We start from the raw sequence: 13,758 nt of genomic DNA on the forward strand, positions 1-13,758 counted from the left end.
AAGTCATTAATTAATTTTTAAGCCATCACGCTGAAATGCAATACCGAAGTCCGGGCTTCGTCGAAGACTACTTGACCAAAATTTCAACCAATTTGGTTGAAAAATGAGAGCGTGACAGTGCCGCCTCAACTTTCACGAAAAGCCGGATATGACGTCATCAAAGACATTTATCGAAAAAAAGAGAAAAACGTTCGGGGATATCAATCCCAGGAACTCTCATGTAAAATTTCATAAAGATCGGCCCAGTAGTTTGGTCTGAATCGCTCTACACGCACGCACGCACACACACACATACACACACACACACACATACACCACGACCCTCGTTTCGATTCCCCCTCTATGTTAAAACATTTAGTCAAAACTTGACTAAATGTAAAAAGAAAAAGAAAACAATTTCCAATAAACTATCCTGACAAACATTGTCAATGCGAAAGTACATAACCCAGAGGTATAGGCTACACCTTTTATTACAACAAAAGAAGAGCAATCAAATAAACGCACGCAATGAAATGTTCCCACTGCTAATGTTACAGAGCCCCCTTCGTCCCCACTCAAAATCACACATTCTTGTTTATCTTTTTCGTGTGTTTGTTAAATTTTCGTTCTTTTGTTTGTTTATTTGTTTTTGCTGTTATCACTAATCTGTCCAACTCAAGCTGCTAAATATGGCCACATCGGCAGATCACGTGACAGCCTTCTTTTGAAATAGAGGCGCGACCAAAATGGCGGAAGATTCGCTTGAGAGTGAGTGGAGCGAGAACTGTTTAATCGTTTCAGCGTGTCTGAGAGTAATCCAGCTTTATTTAGAGATCAATTATCACCGCAATCACTAGAATTAAGCAATCACAACCAGAAATTACAGTGAGAATTGTGTTTTTATCCTTAAAGAAAGCAAACGAAGTTTTTAATTTTGAGTCGATAAAACCCGACACATCACATTCGCAGCCGGTAGTGGTTGAGGCTATCGTATCCGCTTTTGGAATAGGCTGGTTTGTTTCCTTTTTCTTAAGCAGCACATAATTAATCTACCCCGAGGTAGAATATCTCATTTTGTTGTTGTTTATTTGCAGGTTCTGCCGCGGCACTGGTTAGCTTGAGAGAAGGTAATTACACGAAGCAGCAGGCACATGATGAAATCTTGTCCTGTATAATGAATTACTGTAGTCTGTTTTATTTATGTATAGTTATTTAATTTTATCACTGCTCCTAGTAGATTTTGTTTGACAATATTTTTGTATGAAACCATGGAAACAGATATTTTAATGTATTAACTGTGTATGGTTGGTACAATGGTAGTGGGGTGAGAAACTTAATTTAAATCTCTACTGAACTACTGAACTGTGAACTACCTGGGTAATATATGACTGTGCAGTGTGGTTATCAGTATCACTGTTATGTGACGTACAAGTAAAAACTAATGTCTGGACAGCGCACATACTGAGAGAGTGCTGCTGTGAATCAAATTCATAATGTAGTAAATTTGCAAAGTAATAACTAATATTATTATTAATATTATATTAATTTATATATTAAAGTTTAGAATTAAACTAAAGCAATGTCATGATAGTCTACCACTGTATCAGTACCATGAGTCATTGATTGTGACCTTGTAGTTGTAATTTGCAATTCAATTGTAATGGAGGATGCTAGTTTAAGATTATTAAGTAATAAGAATGTCTTGATTGTATAATTTCAGGAAGCATACAACATTCACCCCCTCGCCGAGGATATGTGAGTATGGTTTGATGTTTTCAAAGTAATCTTAGAAAAGCTAGACTAGAGATCTGATATCAGTGATAAGGGGAATTGATCATTTTATATTTAAAATTATTAATAAAATTAAAAAGTTATACATGTAGGCCTACTGTATTGATGTAATACTGAAGTTTGAAACATGTATGTCACAGTCTGATTCTTTTCATTTATAATGTAAGTGTGCACTTTTTAGTTTTTAGCAGTTTGAAGATTTTTTTATTTTATAAAAATTTTTTTTAACTTTTAAGTTGATTTATGAAATAAATTATATTAGGAATATATTTTACCAATACCATTAACTTTGTTGCATGTCATTATTAATGTTAGTAGGTCATAATGTTAACAGTGAGAAACAAGAACAGTACATCCCCACCCCCGTTTCTCTCTTTTAGCTTATGTGTTTTGGACTAAAAATCTTTCTGAGAAAGCATTGGACTTGTAAGAAGGGGGGGGGGGGGGGGGGGGAGGGGGGTTCATCTTTGTCATTGTGTCAACGACAATCACTGACTGAAAATTGTCTCTTTCACTTCCAGCCTCCAAGAATTCGAAAGAAGAACCAGCGGTTTTACAATGATGACGAAGAGACGGATTACTCTCCTATCAGGTCACCCAAGAAACAGGCTAAGGTCACACATACACCCACAGTAAGCGTCTTTCCTTCAAGTTCAAGTTTAACTTTGCAAGGTTTCATCCTAATTCAGTTGAAAAGTGATCCATTGTGAGCCACCAGTGGAGTGAGATTATATTAACAATAACATATTAACAATTTGACTTAGAAAAAAACTAATTCATGATATGAGGCATCATTATCAGGGGCTCACATCCATGAGAGGTGGTATATTTTCTGGACAATGCAAAAGTGATAGGACATTTGTCCTGAACAAAAATAAATCAATACAACATTTTTTTTAATTATGTTGCTTTTTCGGAGAGAAAAAAACCCGCGAAGGGAGGCAACTGTCAACCGGCTTGGAGCATTCAGAGTTGCATGGGTGTTACTCTTCCGGCTTTTGCCGGATTTCCGGTTTTTGAAAAAATCTGAAGCAGGAAATTCCGGTTTTCCGGGTTTTCCAAAAAAAAAAAAAAAAGCTTCGTTTCGCTAAGTTGAAATAACGAGCAGCGGTTCCGATCCGACTTTTGACACCGGTTCGCATGCTTTCTCGGTTCGCTCCCTTGGATTTGCCGCCATCTTGCTTATTATGATTTGGTTTCGTTGGTGTCCAGAAACTTTCTTTCAAACTTGAGCATTTTGGACCCCTGCCTTTCAGGTTTTTTGACTCACATGCGAAGCAAAAGTGAGTCTATGTACTCACCCGAGTCGTCCGTCCGTCCGTCCGTCCGTCCGGCCGGCCGGCCCGGAAAACTTTAACGTTGGATATTTCTTGGACACTATTCAGTCTATCAGTACCAAATTTGGCAAGATGGTGTATGATGACAAGGCCCCAAAAAACATACATAGCATCTTGACCTTACTTCAAGGTCAAGGTCGCAGGGGCCATAAATGTTGTCTAAAAAACAGCTATTTTTCACATTTTTCCCATTTTCTCTGAAGTTTTTGAGATTGAATACCTCACCTATATATGATATATAGGGCAAAGTAAGCCCCATCTTTTGATACCAGTTTGGTTTACCTTGCTTCAAGGTCAAGGTCACAGGAGCTCTTCAAAGTTGGATTGTATACATATTTTGAAGTGACCTTGACCCTGAACTATGGAAGATAACTGTTTCAAACTTAAAAATTATGTGGGGCACATGTTATGCTTTCATCATGAGACACATTTGGTCACATATGATCAAGGTCAAGGTCACTTTGACCCTTATGAAATGTGACCAAAATAAGGTAGTGAACCACTAAAAGTGACCATATCTCATGGTAGAAGCACCATTGTACTTCCTATGTCTTGAATTAACAGCTTTGTGTTGCATGACCTTGGATGACCTTGACCTTGGGTCAAGGTCACATGTATTTTGGTAGGAAAAATGTGTAAAGCAGTTCTTAGTGTATGATGTCATGAAAGGTCAAGGTCAAGCATGTGAGTCGTAGGGGCTTTGCCCTTCTTGTTGATTTTTCCCAGTAACACCCATGGAGTTGCGACCCTTGGAAGCACTTCTCTATAAAAAGCACATAAAATCTTACCAAGTTTCGTCTGCTTGGAGAGACACGTCGCTTCGCAAAACATCGATAAAATAGCAAATCAAACTACTGGAAAGTACTGACAATGTCCGGATCAAATGAAAGCATAATCGGACAATGACCACTTAGTGACAAAAACAATAGGACATAATTTTATGTCCTCTTGCATGAAAAAAGTATAGGACATTTGGAAAAAATATCCGTGTATGTCCGACGTGGATGTGAGCCCCTGCACTATCACACCAAATGTTGTCTTTTCAGTTTCATTTTTGGTGTCTACAATGTAATTAGGTTTGCAATTCCATTTTTGCTTTATTACAAATAGTCTAAATTTCTATGGTTATCTGTCAGTGTTTTACTAAAATCGAAGTTAAAGTTTAACTGTTGTTGTGTTTTTTTAAAATTCTAATGGTGCAGATTGTAAAATTTGAAACACAGTGAACTCTGTCAGGCTTTCCTAGTGTTATTTAAAAAATAAAATGCAGACACTGTCAGTTTCAGATACAGTGGTTCAACTTGAACAAACTTGAGTGTGAAAATAATCATGCTTTCCCTTGACATTCTTTACCTCATCTGGGTTTTTTTCTGATTACTTGAATCTTATTTTTGCGGTAGCTTTAGGCCCAGTTGTTTGTATTTTTTCTCCAGTCTTGATTTCAATTTTCATGTCTTCTTATACATATGCCTCATTGAATGACAAGTTTTAATCAATTTTGATTCAAACTATTGTTAGAATCAAAAAACAAGAAAGGTAGGTTGTTGGAACGTTTGTTATTGACAAAACAATACATTCACAAATATATCGACCCAACGGTCTTTTAAGTGCACAGACAAACAATAACGAAAACTTATTCGCTTGCGGCTTCGTGGCAAGCGGAAGGAAAAATCAGCCAGATAAGTTTTTGTTATTGTTTGTCTGTGCACTTAAAAGACCGTTGGGTCGATATATTTGTGAACGTATTGTTTTGTCAGTAACAAACGTTCCAACAACCTACCTTTCTTGTTTTTTGATTCTGAATGTTGGAACGTTGGCAGTCTCTTTGTTTTTGGATTTATTCAAACTATAGTTGTTAGGTGACTTCATCAGTTCATGTAACATTGTAACACTCGTTATGCCCCCCATCTCTACCTTTCAGAAGAAAAAAAATCAAGGCTTTGTAGGAAAAGAACAGTCACCAAATGAAGATGTCATTGATGATGATGAATGTCAGCCTCCAGATCGAAAAAAGCAAAAACGAAGTTCGGTATCAAAGCAGAAAAATGCTTCACAGGTAAACCCTTCCTGCAAACTTTTACAAGCCCAAGGCATTCTCCTTGTCAGGTTAAGTTGTCTTCAGCGTGATAAAACCGTGTACAGTACCAGGAAGAATTTGGCAACTTTTTTTTTGTTTTATATACTTTTTTTTGTTAATTCCTGGGAGCTGTTGTTTACACTGGGTTTGTGTGAGGATGTGGTTGTGCCAGGTCAGCCACCTTTCACCATGTCCCAGACCGATTTCAATAAGGTGGGCAGCAATGTCATGTCATTTTCGGGAATGTGGCATCTTACTTGCCATCTATTTGAAAACTCAGTTCACCCACATCTTTATATACCCTTCTTGCAGGTATTCAGAGACCTTCAGTGGTGTGGGGTAGAGAAAACTTGCATTCCTGATCTATGAACCAGTGGTATTTAGCTTCTGATACATTGAGTCCTTGAGAAAGTTAGCAACTGAGACAAACTTAATTGAAACATATTTCTCTTTTAATTCAAGCTATGATTCAACAATCATTTTAGAGTATAACTCCTGAAATGATGAATTGAAAATCAGCATCTGTGTATAGCATTAGCAAGGGATATAACTCCGGGGGTTTCTGTTTTTGTCTAAACTTTCTTCTTTTTTAACCTGAGCAGTTAGCCCTTTTGAAGGTGTTTAATTGAAACAAACAGACTTGAAACTTGTTTCTCATTTGGTTCAAGCTATGGTTCAACATTTATTTGAGAATATACCACCTGCAATGATAAAATCATAAGCTACAAGTAAAAATGTGTAATACAAGGGAGGTGACTGATATTTCATGTGTTTGCCTCACTTTTTGTTAGCATGGCAATTTTCCTTTAATGCGGTAAACATTTTTTAAATCAAAGACAAAACTAGGTGATGAAATATCTTCAAGTTTACAAGATTTTTTAATTTTGTGCAGCTCTAATTTTAAGTCTTTGTTTAAGCAAGGAGAGGCTTCTAAAACCCTTTTTGAAATTTGTTTACCACTTGTTTTTGAAGATCCCCTAGCAAGAGTGATGCAACCCAACACCTTCAAGTATAGAGGTTTTTGATTTTGTGCATTCACTCCCCCCCTCAAAAAAAAAGTGTGTGTGCTGTTTTCAGGAGAGGCTCAAATAGCACCTCTTGAATTGCTAAAATTCATTTTCAGCTAGTTAGTTACAAATACCTTAAAATTTACAAGATTTTTAATTGTGTGCAGCTCCAATTTTGTAAGTTTTGGTTTTAGCAAGGAGAGGCTTCTAAAATCCTTCTTGAAATTTGTTTAGCACTCGTTTTTGTAGACCCCGTAGCAAGAGTGATACAATCAAACATCTTCAAGTATAGAGGTTTTTGATTTTGACAAACACCTTCGAGTAGAGAGGTTTTTGATTTTGTGCACCCTCCCCCCCCCCCCCCCCCCCCATTCCACCAAAAAAATAATTATAAAAATGCGTGTGTGTTGTTTTTAGTTTTAAAGCCAGGAAAGGCCAGTCAAATAGCACCTTGAATTGCTAAAATAAATTTTTAGCTGGTTTGATATCCCTTCAAAAGGAACGGAATATTAACGAAATCGCTCACAGAAATACAGGGTTGTTAGCAAAATAACCTGTTGAATCGCTTAAATTTTACTGGCATTATTTGGTGTTTACTTTGATTAAGAAAATGCTCCAAGTTAAAATAAAAAAATCAGTTTAATTTTTACTTGTGAGCCTAACTTAAATGTTTGTAATGCGACTTGTACCAGGTTTTCCAAAATGCTGTCACACATGCTTAGAAAGTACTCAATATTCTTACGATTTAGCATCAGTTTTTCCCCTGTCTGCGCTAGACCGTTTCCACATGTGGTTGAAGCAGAAAGTGAAGCTCTGCACTCATACTTACTGGGCTCATTGTCTCCCAGGTATGGATATATCCGTGCCCACTCATATGGCTCTATCTGACCAGGTACAGATATATCCGCCCAGACTGTTAGCTTCAGTCGCTTCCTGTAACGTCAATCGAACGCCTGCATTCCAGCGTGTTGCTACACAGTTCTACACAGTTACTACAATTCTGAGTGACCTGCTGCAGCACAGCTGGTCTCGGCTAAAAAAAAACTTGGTCAACATAGGTGGAGTAGAAAGTGTTAACCTACTGGAACAATGTTCTGTGTCTTGTAGAGTAAACGCAGCGCCACAACCACCGCCAGCACTTCATCCACACCAGACAGAGACCCATGGAAGGGATTTCCTGCTGGGCCAGGGGTGAGACATTTTGAATGTATAGATATCGTCCTTCCCACACACATGATTATACGTTTCCAATCACATTGACAGGTCTGTCCAATCTGTGTTTGAACCTGCTTGGAACTGAGACACTTGTCCTGATAATCGACAGGCTGCCTGCTTTCTGTGTAGATGAGAAATGTCTTGTTGAATTAAGCATAACGTAGCTGATTGACTTAGGTGTCATTGGCAAGTTAATCCAAGAAACAGTTCTAACTCTGCACAGCAAGCGTTCATTTAATAAAAAAAACAACGTTTCAAGACCTAAAAAAAAATATGGGAAAAATCAGGTCTTTGGTGGGTGTTATTTTACAGAGGTTATGAACAGAAAGTCTTGAGAAAACAAGGTCTTAAAATGGAGGAAGTCTTAAATTGGGGGGTCTATGACTCTTAAATAGCGGGTTCAACTGTATAGCTTGTCTCTGTGTCACTATGCAGCACTTTGGTATTGAGTACACTTTGATTGAAAAAATGATCTTTTTTAAACTTGAACAATTTCTCACCAACTATGCCGCTGTGCAGACTCCTGGTCGCGGGGCAGCTGCGACACCAGACAGACGCATGGCACACGCTATCGGAGTCAGGCTAAGAAATCTGCTCAAGCTGCCCAAAGCCCACAAATGGGTCTGCTATGAGTTCTTCTATTCCAACCTGGATGCGTAAGTAAATTGTCTTTTTTTGCTTGAATTGTTTCTGCATGCTTGACATTTGCCAAGGATTATGATACTAATACGTTAAAAAAAATCTCCTGACCGTGAATGAAAAATTGTTTGCAAATTTTTGACGAACTTGGTGTGTAAAGCATGGGAATACGATATACAGGGCCTAGCATTGTAAGCCGTTCGGCGTACTTTACGCAGAAATAACATCTCAAGTACGCGGAACTCGATTTGGTGTACGCCGAAATGCAAAAACCTGTTATTCCCAAACGGTAAACCCAAACAGTCCCAGCTTTCGTTTTGTGCGCCGTTCGGTTCAATTCTCAATCGGTTTGACAGTTTGCTTGAGCATGCACTTCCTCTGGCATCGCGCGAGTATGCTTTGTGCCGGTGTTTTGTGGCTCTAGACTTGAAATAATGTCTCGAAGCGACGTGACGTGGTCAGCCATTCAGTGACAAAGAATCCAGGTATTCCTGGAAGTGGGAATGGCACTTTTAGGCCAAATAACACAAGATTGTCAGTTTTCTTGTTTTCTGTCTGTGTTTTGCTTGTTGGTGAAGGCATAATTTAGTTGCTCAATCTTCTTTGGGGAGGGGGGGGGGGGGGGGGAGGGTCATTTTAGGTAAAAAAATCTTAAAAAAAATCTTCAAATTCGGGGGACAAAGCCCCCCATTCCCCCCGCCTTTGTAAGCTGAACTCACTTTTTCCAATGCTAGGCCCTGGATATAAATTATAGAAATGAGAAAATGAGGGGACGTTATGAAAGACAGCGAAGCCCAGGCTATGGCCATCACTCTTCTAGTTCTACTGCTGGGTTATTCTTTTGAGAAAATGTTGGAAAAGATAACTTGTTATTGTTTGGAAATAGCATGTGGTTGACCCATGCATTTGTGTAAGACAATAAAGTTAATCATCAAATAAGCTTTGGTCATGAGTGTAACTGTAAGACAATAAAGTTAATCATCAAATAAAAGTGTAAAAAAATAAAGTTAATCATCAAATAAGCTTTGGTCATGAGTGTAGAGTTCTGATCCTTCTTATATTTTGCCTCATGACATGACACTTATTCATCTTGTCATAATTATTCAATGAAAACGATTCCTTTGTCATTACTTTTGAATTGTGTAGTTATGTTTTCAAAGGTTTTAGAGTGGCTTGAAACTTTATACTTTGGGAGAGAGGTTGAGCAGTTGGTGTTTGAATAACAGAACGAGGGTGTGTGGATCACTTGAGAGTTGTAAAATCTGACAGAAAGGTTGTCGGTATAGTGTTATTAAATAACATATTCTTACTACAACTCACATAAATAGCATTAACTTCAGTTTGATGCGTTAGACATTGAAGCACTGACCCTGGTAACAGGGGGAGATAACTCCCAAAACAAAACAAACCCTTGACAACGGGTCCCGGGAGTTACCTCCCCCCACCGGCTGCCCGCGCATGCGCTGGACATACTGCCGGTATAGTCATTCCCTTCTTCAACACGCTAGCGAATAGACGTGTTTGCACTCTGGCTGTTTTCTTCAGCCGCTGGCCTGCCACGGTAGGCCGTTGACCCTTTGAAGTCTGAACGCTTCTTGCCTCTACTACGGTGAGATCTTTCTTGTTTATCTTGTTTTGCCTTGCCGCCATTTGCAAAGTGTATTTTGTTGGGGAACTTGACTCTAACTTGTCGGAGTTTCTTGTTCTTCTCAACTTGGCTTATAACGGTCAGGGCACTGTTAGCCGGTGCCGGCCGCCATTTGCATTTTGTAATTGTTGTTGAAATTTTGCACTTCGTCTTACGAAGTTTTTCTGTTCGTCAACTTGGCGCTTTCAGGTAGGAGCACCGTTGTTTAGGTGCCTGCCTTCTTTTGCTTGATTATTTTTGGGTTGTGAAACTTTTTGCTCCGATTTCTGGGGTCTTTTGTTGTCTCAACCTACTGTAGGCAGAGCGCTGTGTTACAAGCGCATGCCGCCATTTGCATTTTTGTTTTGTCTGCCGGTTGCGGAACTTTTGACTCCGATTTCTGGAGTTTTTTGTTACTTCAACCTAGTGTAGGCAGTGCCCGGTGTTACGGGTGCATGCCGCCATTTGCATTTTAGAATTTTGTATTATTTTTGCGAAATTTTCTCGTTGTGACTTGTCATTTCGATGGCGGACAAGGGGAAGAGCTCTGCCAAGCAGGTACCGGTGGGGTCGCCGCTGGGCAGTTCTGGGTCTGCGTCTTCGTCTAAAAGTAAATCTAAGAAGTCGCGTTCGAAAGATAAAGATAAAGTTTCGCCGGCGAAACGACCTCTGGTCAGTGTGTTTGATCCGGTGAGCAAGGAGTCGTTGCGTGTTTCGATTGATCCTCCTGCTAGCATGCCTGTGTTGTCGCCGCAGGAGAAAGAGACTCAGGCGGTCTCGCGCGATGAATTGTTTGCTCTTTTTTCTACTTTCAAGGATCAAATGAGGGAGATGCTGGCTACTGACAGGGGTGTGTCTTACTCCACCATTCCAGCTTTGCCTCCAGGGGTTGGCAACGCTGCCTCTTTGTCGAGGATTCTTCCTTCTGCTACGATTACGTCGGCGGACGTTGCTGATCCTCAGCTTTCGGCTTCGGCCGATCAGGTACGTGTTAGTGGAAGTTCGGGGTGTTCGGCGCAAATGCGTGCTGCTCATCTCGACGGTTATTCCACCCTTGACGCTGGGGCCGGTACGTCCGGTCCCTCGTACTCGGGTTCAACTGCTTCGGCAAAGGGATTTCCGGCCACAGGATCTCTTCCGAGAGATCGTGGCACTTTCATTTCGTTACCATCGACTTCCGGTTCACAGCCTACGGGGGTTCCGGTCGTTGGTGGTAACGGCAATCCGTTTCCTGCCTTCACTTCCGCTCAGGCGGCTGTGGTCGGCGGGGGACAGGTTGGGTCGGCTTCCGGTCAAAGCACAGGTGTGTTTCCGGTCGCCTTTCCTTCCGGATTGCCAGCTACCAGTGGTAGCAGCTCGGCTATACCGGCTCCCCTTGGTGTGGTTACACAGGGTTCCGGTACGACGAGTTCATCAGTTCCGTTTAGGGACAATGATGGTTCCGGTCATGATCGGTCTTCATCGGACATCTTTGTTGATGATGGGGATGTTGACGAAGATTGTGGCGACTCTTCTGAGGCGGAACACAACTTTCGGGTTGAGAGGAGTTTCTCACGCGCGCTGAGTGCCGCCGCTGAGGTTACCTCTAGATATTTTGCGGAAGGGGTGTCAACTTCGTCTTCACGGCTAGCAGCACCTCCTTCCGCGTTTGGCGATTTCCGGGGGGACAGTGAGGCTGGTGTCCGCTTCCGGTTTCGGGAGTCTCCCTCTATAGCCTATCAGATGGCTAGGGTCCTGGGTGCCAATTCCGATAGCATCGTTCCTCTTTTAACTGCACATGGGGATGCGCCGGAGTCTGTTCAAAATTGGTTGGCATCGCCGAGTGATTGTTCTCGCATGCCGGCGGATTTGAACCGTAAACCTAGGCTGTACGGGAAGCCTGTTCATTTGATCGATTCTTTCGCGCTTCCGAGTTCCCCGCTTCAGGTCACTCCGGAGCTGGCGAACTTACGGAAGGATGGGTACAAGAAGGAGAGGCCTTCAGTCTGTACCGAAGCCGGCGTGATCGCGATTGAGGAAGCTGGGAGAGTTTCTCTCGAGTTGTCTTCCGTGTCTGACACTCTTATTAGAGCGTTGTCCAGATCCATCTCTGTGTCGCTGGAGCCCTTTAAGTTCCGGGACGACGCGGTGGAAGAAGATGTTGTAACTTTGTTAGCAGCTCTTGCTAAGATCGTAGCTGAGCAGACCGCAACTTCGGCCAAGTTGTACACGCAGGCCGTGATGTGGCGTCGCGAAGCTCTGTTGAAGGACTCGAGACTGTCGGATAAAGCCACTGTTGAGGCTTTGAAAGTTTCTCCTTTCGCGAGTCAGAGCCTACTGGGTCCTGAGTCTCTTGAGGCTCTCAGGCGAGAGTCTCAAGATGCGAAGGACTTGCATTTTGTTAAGCTGTCTGAGCTTGCCCTTAAGCAGGGTCAGAAAAAAGGTGGTTCGGCGCCGCCTTCATCTTCTCGCGGCTCTGGACAGAAGACGAGGTCGCACAGGGGCGGCAGCCGTTCTCGCCCCTACAATAAGAGACCTTCCTTCGGGAAGAAGGGGTCAGGTGGCAAGCCTAACCCCCAATGAAGGCTCCCCGATCCAGCCACTCCCCTAGCCCCTACCCCTTTGGTAGCGGGCGGCCTCTCAAGGGCCGTTCCAGCTTGGTTGGCTCTTACGAGCAACTCTTGGGTTACGGGAGTGGTTCGATCGGGGTTCCGGTTGCTCTGGTTGGAGGACAAGGCCCCTCTAACCAGGACAACACCCAGGTTCAAGTTCCCCGCCGATCCAGAGGCTTGTGCCGTTATTCAGGCGGAAGTTCTACTGCTCTTGCGGAAGCAAGCGGTAGAAGAGGTCATCGATCATCGGTCCCCTGGCTTTTACGGGAGACTGTTTGTCGTCCCGAAAGCGTCAGGGGGTTGGCGACCGGTGTTGGATCTGTCTCCCTTGAACGGCTTTCTCCGGAAAGTTCCGTTCAAGATGGAGACTCCAGCGTCTGTCAGGGAGGCCCTTCGTCCGTCGGACTGGGTCACTTCCATCGATCTGACAGACGCGTACTTCCACATTCTGATGCACAGGTCAAATCGAAAGTGGCTGCGGTTCCTGTGGGGCGACAGGGTGTTCCAGTTCAGGGCGCTGCCGTTCGGGCTTTCTTTAGCACCCTGGATTTTCACCATGATAGTGCGCCAGCTTTGCGCGTTAGTGCGCCAGAAAGGGATTCGTCTCAGAGTTTATCTGGACGACTGGTTGATTCTGAGTCAACAAGAGTCCCTGTGCGGGCAGCACACCCAGATAGTCTTGCAGACTGCGAGAGATTTAGGTTTCTTCGTGAACCAAGGGAAGTCCGACTTGGTTCCCTCTCAGGAGTTCACTTATCTGGGCATGGTGTTCGACACCCTAGCTTGGACTGTGCGTCCCGCCCAGCGGAGGATAGACAAGCTGCAGGATCTGGTCAGGTCTCTGTCAAGCCTCCGCCACGCGCCTGTCAGGGTGTTGGCGTCACTCCAGGGCCAGATGGAGTCGATGTCTACCCTGATTCCTCTGGGCAGAGTTCACAAACGCCCGTTTCAGGCGTTTCTGAACTCTGCCTGGGATCCAGCCTCGCAAGGTTGGAATCTGTCTCTTCCCCTTCAGGGATGGTTCCTGGAGTCAACAAGGCAGTGGTTGGATTCGGCCTGGCTGGCTCAGGGCGTTCCGATTTCCTTGCCCCCCCCGGAGTTGCATCTTTTTACCGATGCGTCCCTTCAGGGTTGGGGAGCTCATCTGGAGGGGAACACAGCTTCCGGTCTTTGGGACCAGGATCAGAAATCGTTGCATATCAACATTCTGGAGTTGGAAGCAGTGCGCCTCGGGCTTCGGGAGTTTGTCGCCTCGTTGCGGGGCAAGCATGTGTTGATCCACACGGACAACACAACTGTGGCCGCGTACCTGAACAAGCAGGGGGGTACGCGCTCGCTGGTTCTGTCCAACAGGGCTTGCGAGATTCTCGCTTGGGCGTTCCTTCAGGGAATTGTGATTTCAGCGAAGTACCTTCCGGGGTGCCTGAACATCTTGGCAGATTCACTCAGTCGCACTTCGCAGATTCTGCACTCGGAGTGGACTATCGCACACCAA

General features: G+C 43.1%; 1 protein-coding gene across 2 annotated transcripts in view; it reads left to right on the plus strand.

Moving 5' to 3' along the window:
* Positions 1 to 1,017: 1,017 nt before the first annotated feature.
* The window catches only part of LOC138970616 (protein lin-9 homolog), a 31,680-nt gene continuing 18,939 nt past the window's right edge, over positions 1,018 to 13,758 (plus strand). For both annotated transcript variants that reach the window (XM_070343080.1, XM_070343081.1), the window contains exons 1-5: positions 1,018 to 1,106; positions 1,700 to 1,734; positions 2,292 to 2,402; positions 7,299 to 7,382; positions 7,926 to 8,062. In XM_070343080.1, the coding sequence (XP_070199181.1) occupies positions 7,965 to 8,062 (98 nt within the window). In that variant the 5' untranslated portion in view covers positions 1,018 to 1,106; positions 1,700 to 1,734; positions 2,292 to 2,402; positions 7,299 to 7,382; positions 7,926 to 7,964. The remainder of the gene's footprint in view (positions 1,107 to 1,699; positions 1,735 to 2,291; positions 2,403 to 7,298; positions 7,383 to 7,925; positions 8,063 to 13,758) is intronic.

This window comes from Littorina saxatilis, linkage group LG7, assembly GCF_037325665.1.
Source record: "Littorina saxatilis isolate snail1 linkage group LG7, US_GU_Lsax_2.0, whole genome shotgun sequence".
In the NCBI taxonomy this organism is placed as follows: domain Eukaryota; kingdom Metazoa; phylum Mollusca; class Gastropoda; order Littorinimorpha; family Littorinidae; genus Littorina; species Littorina saxatilis.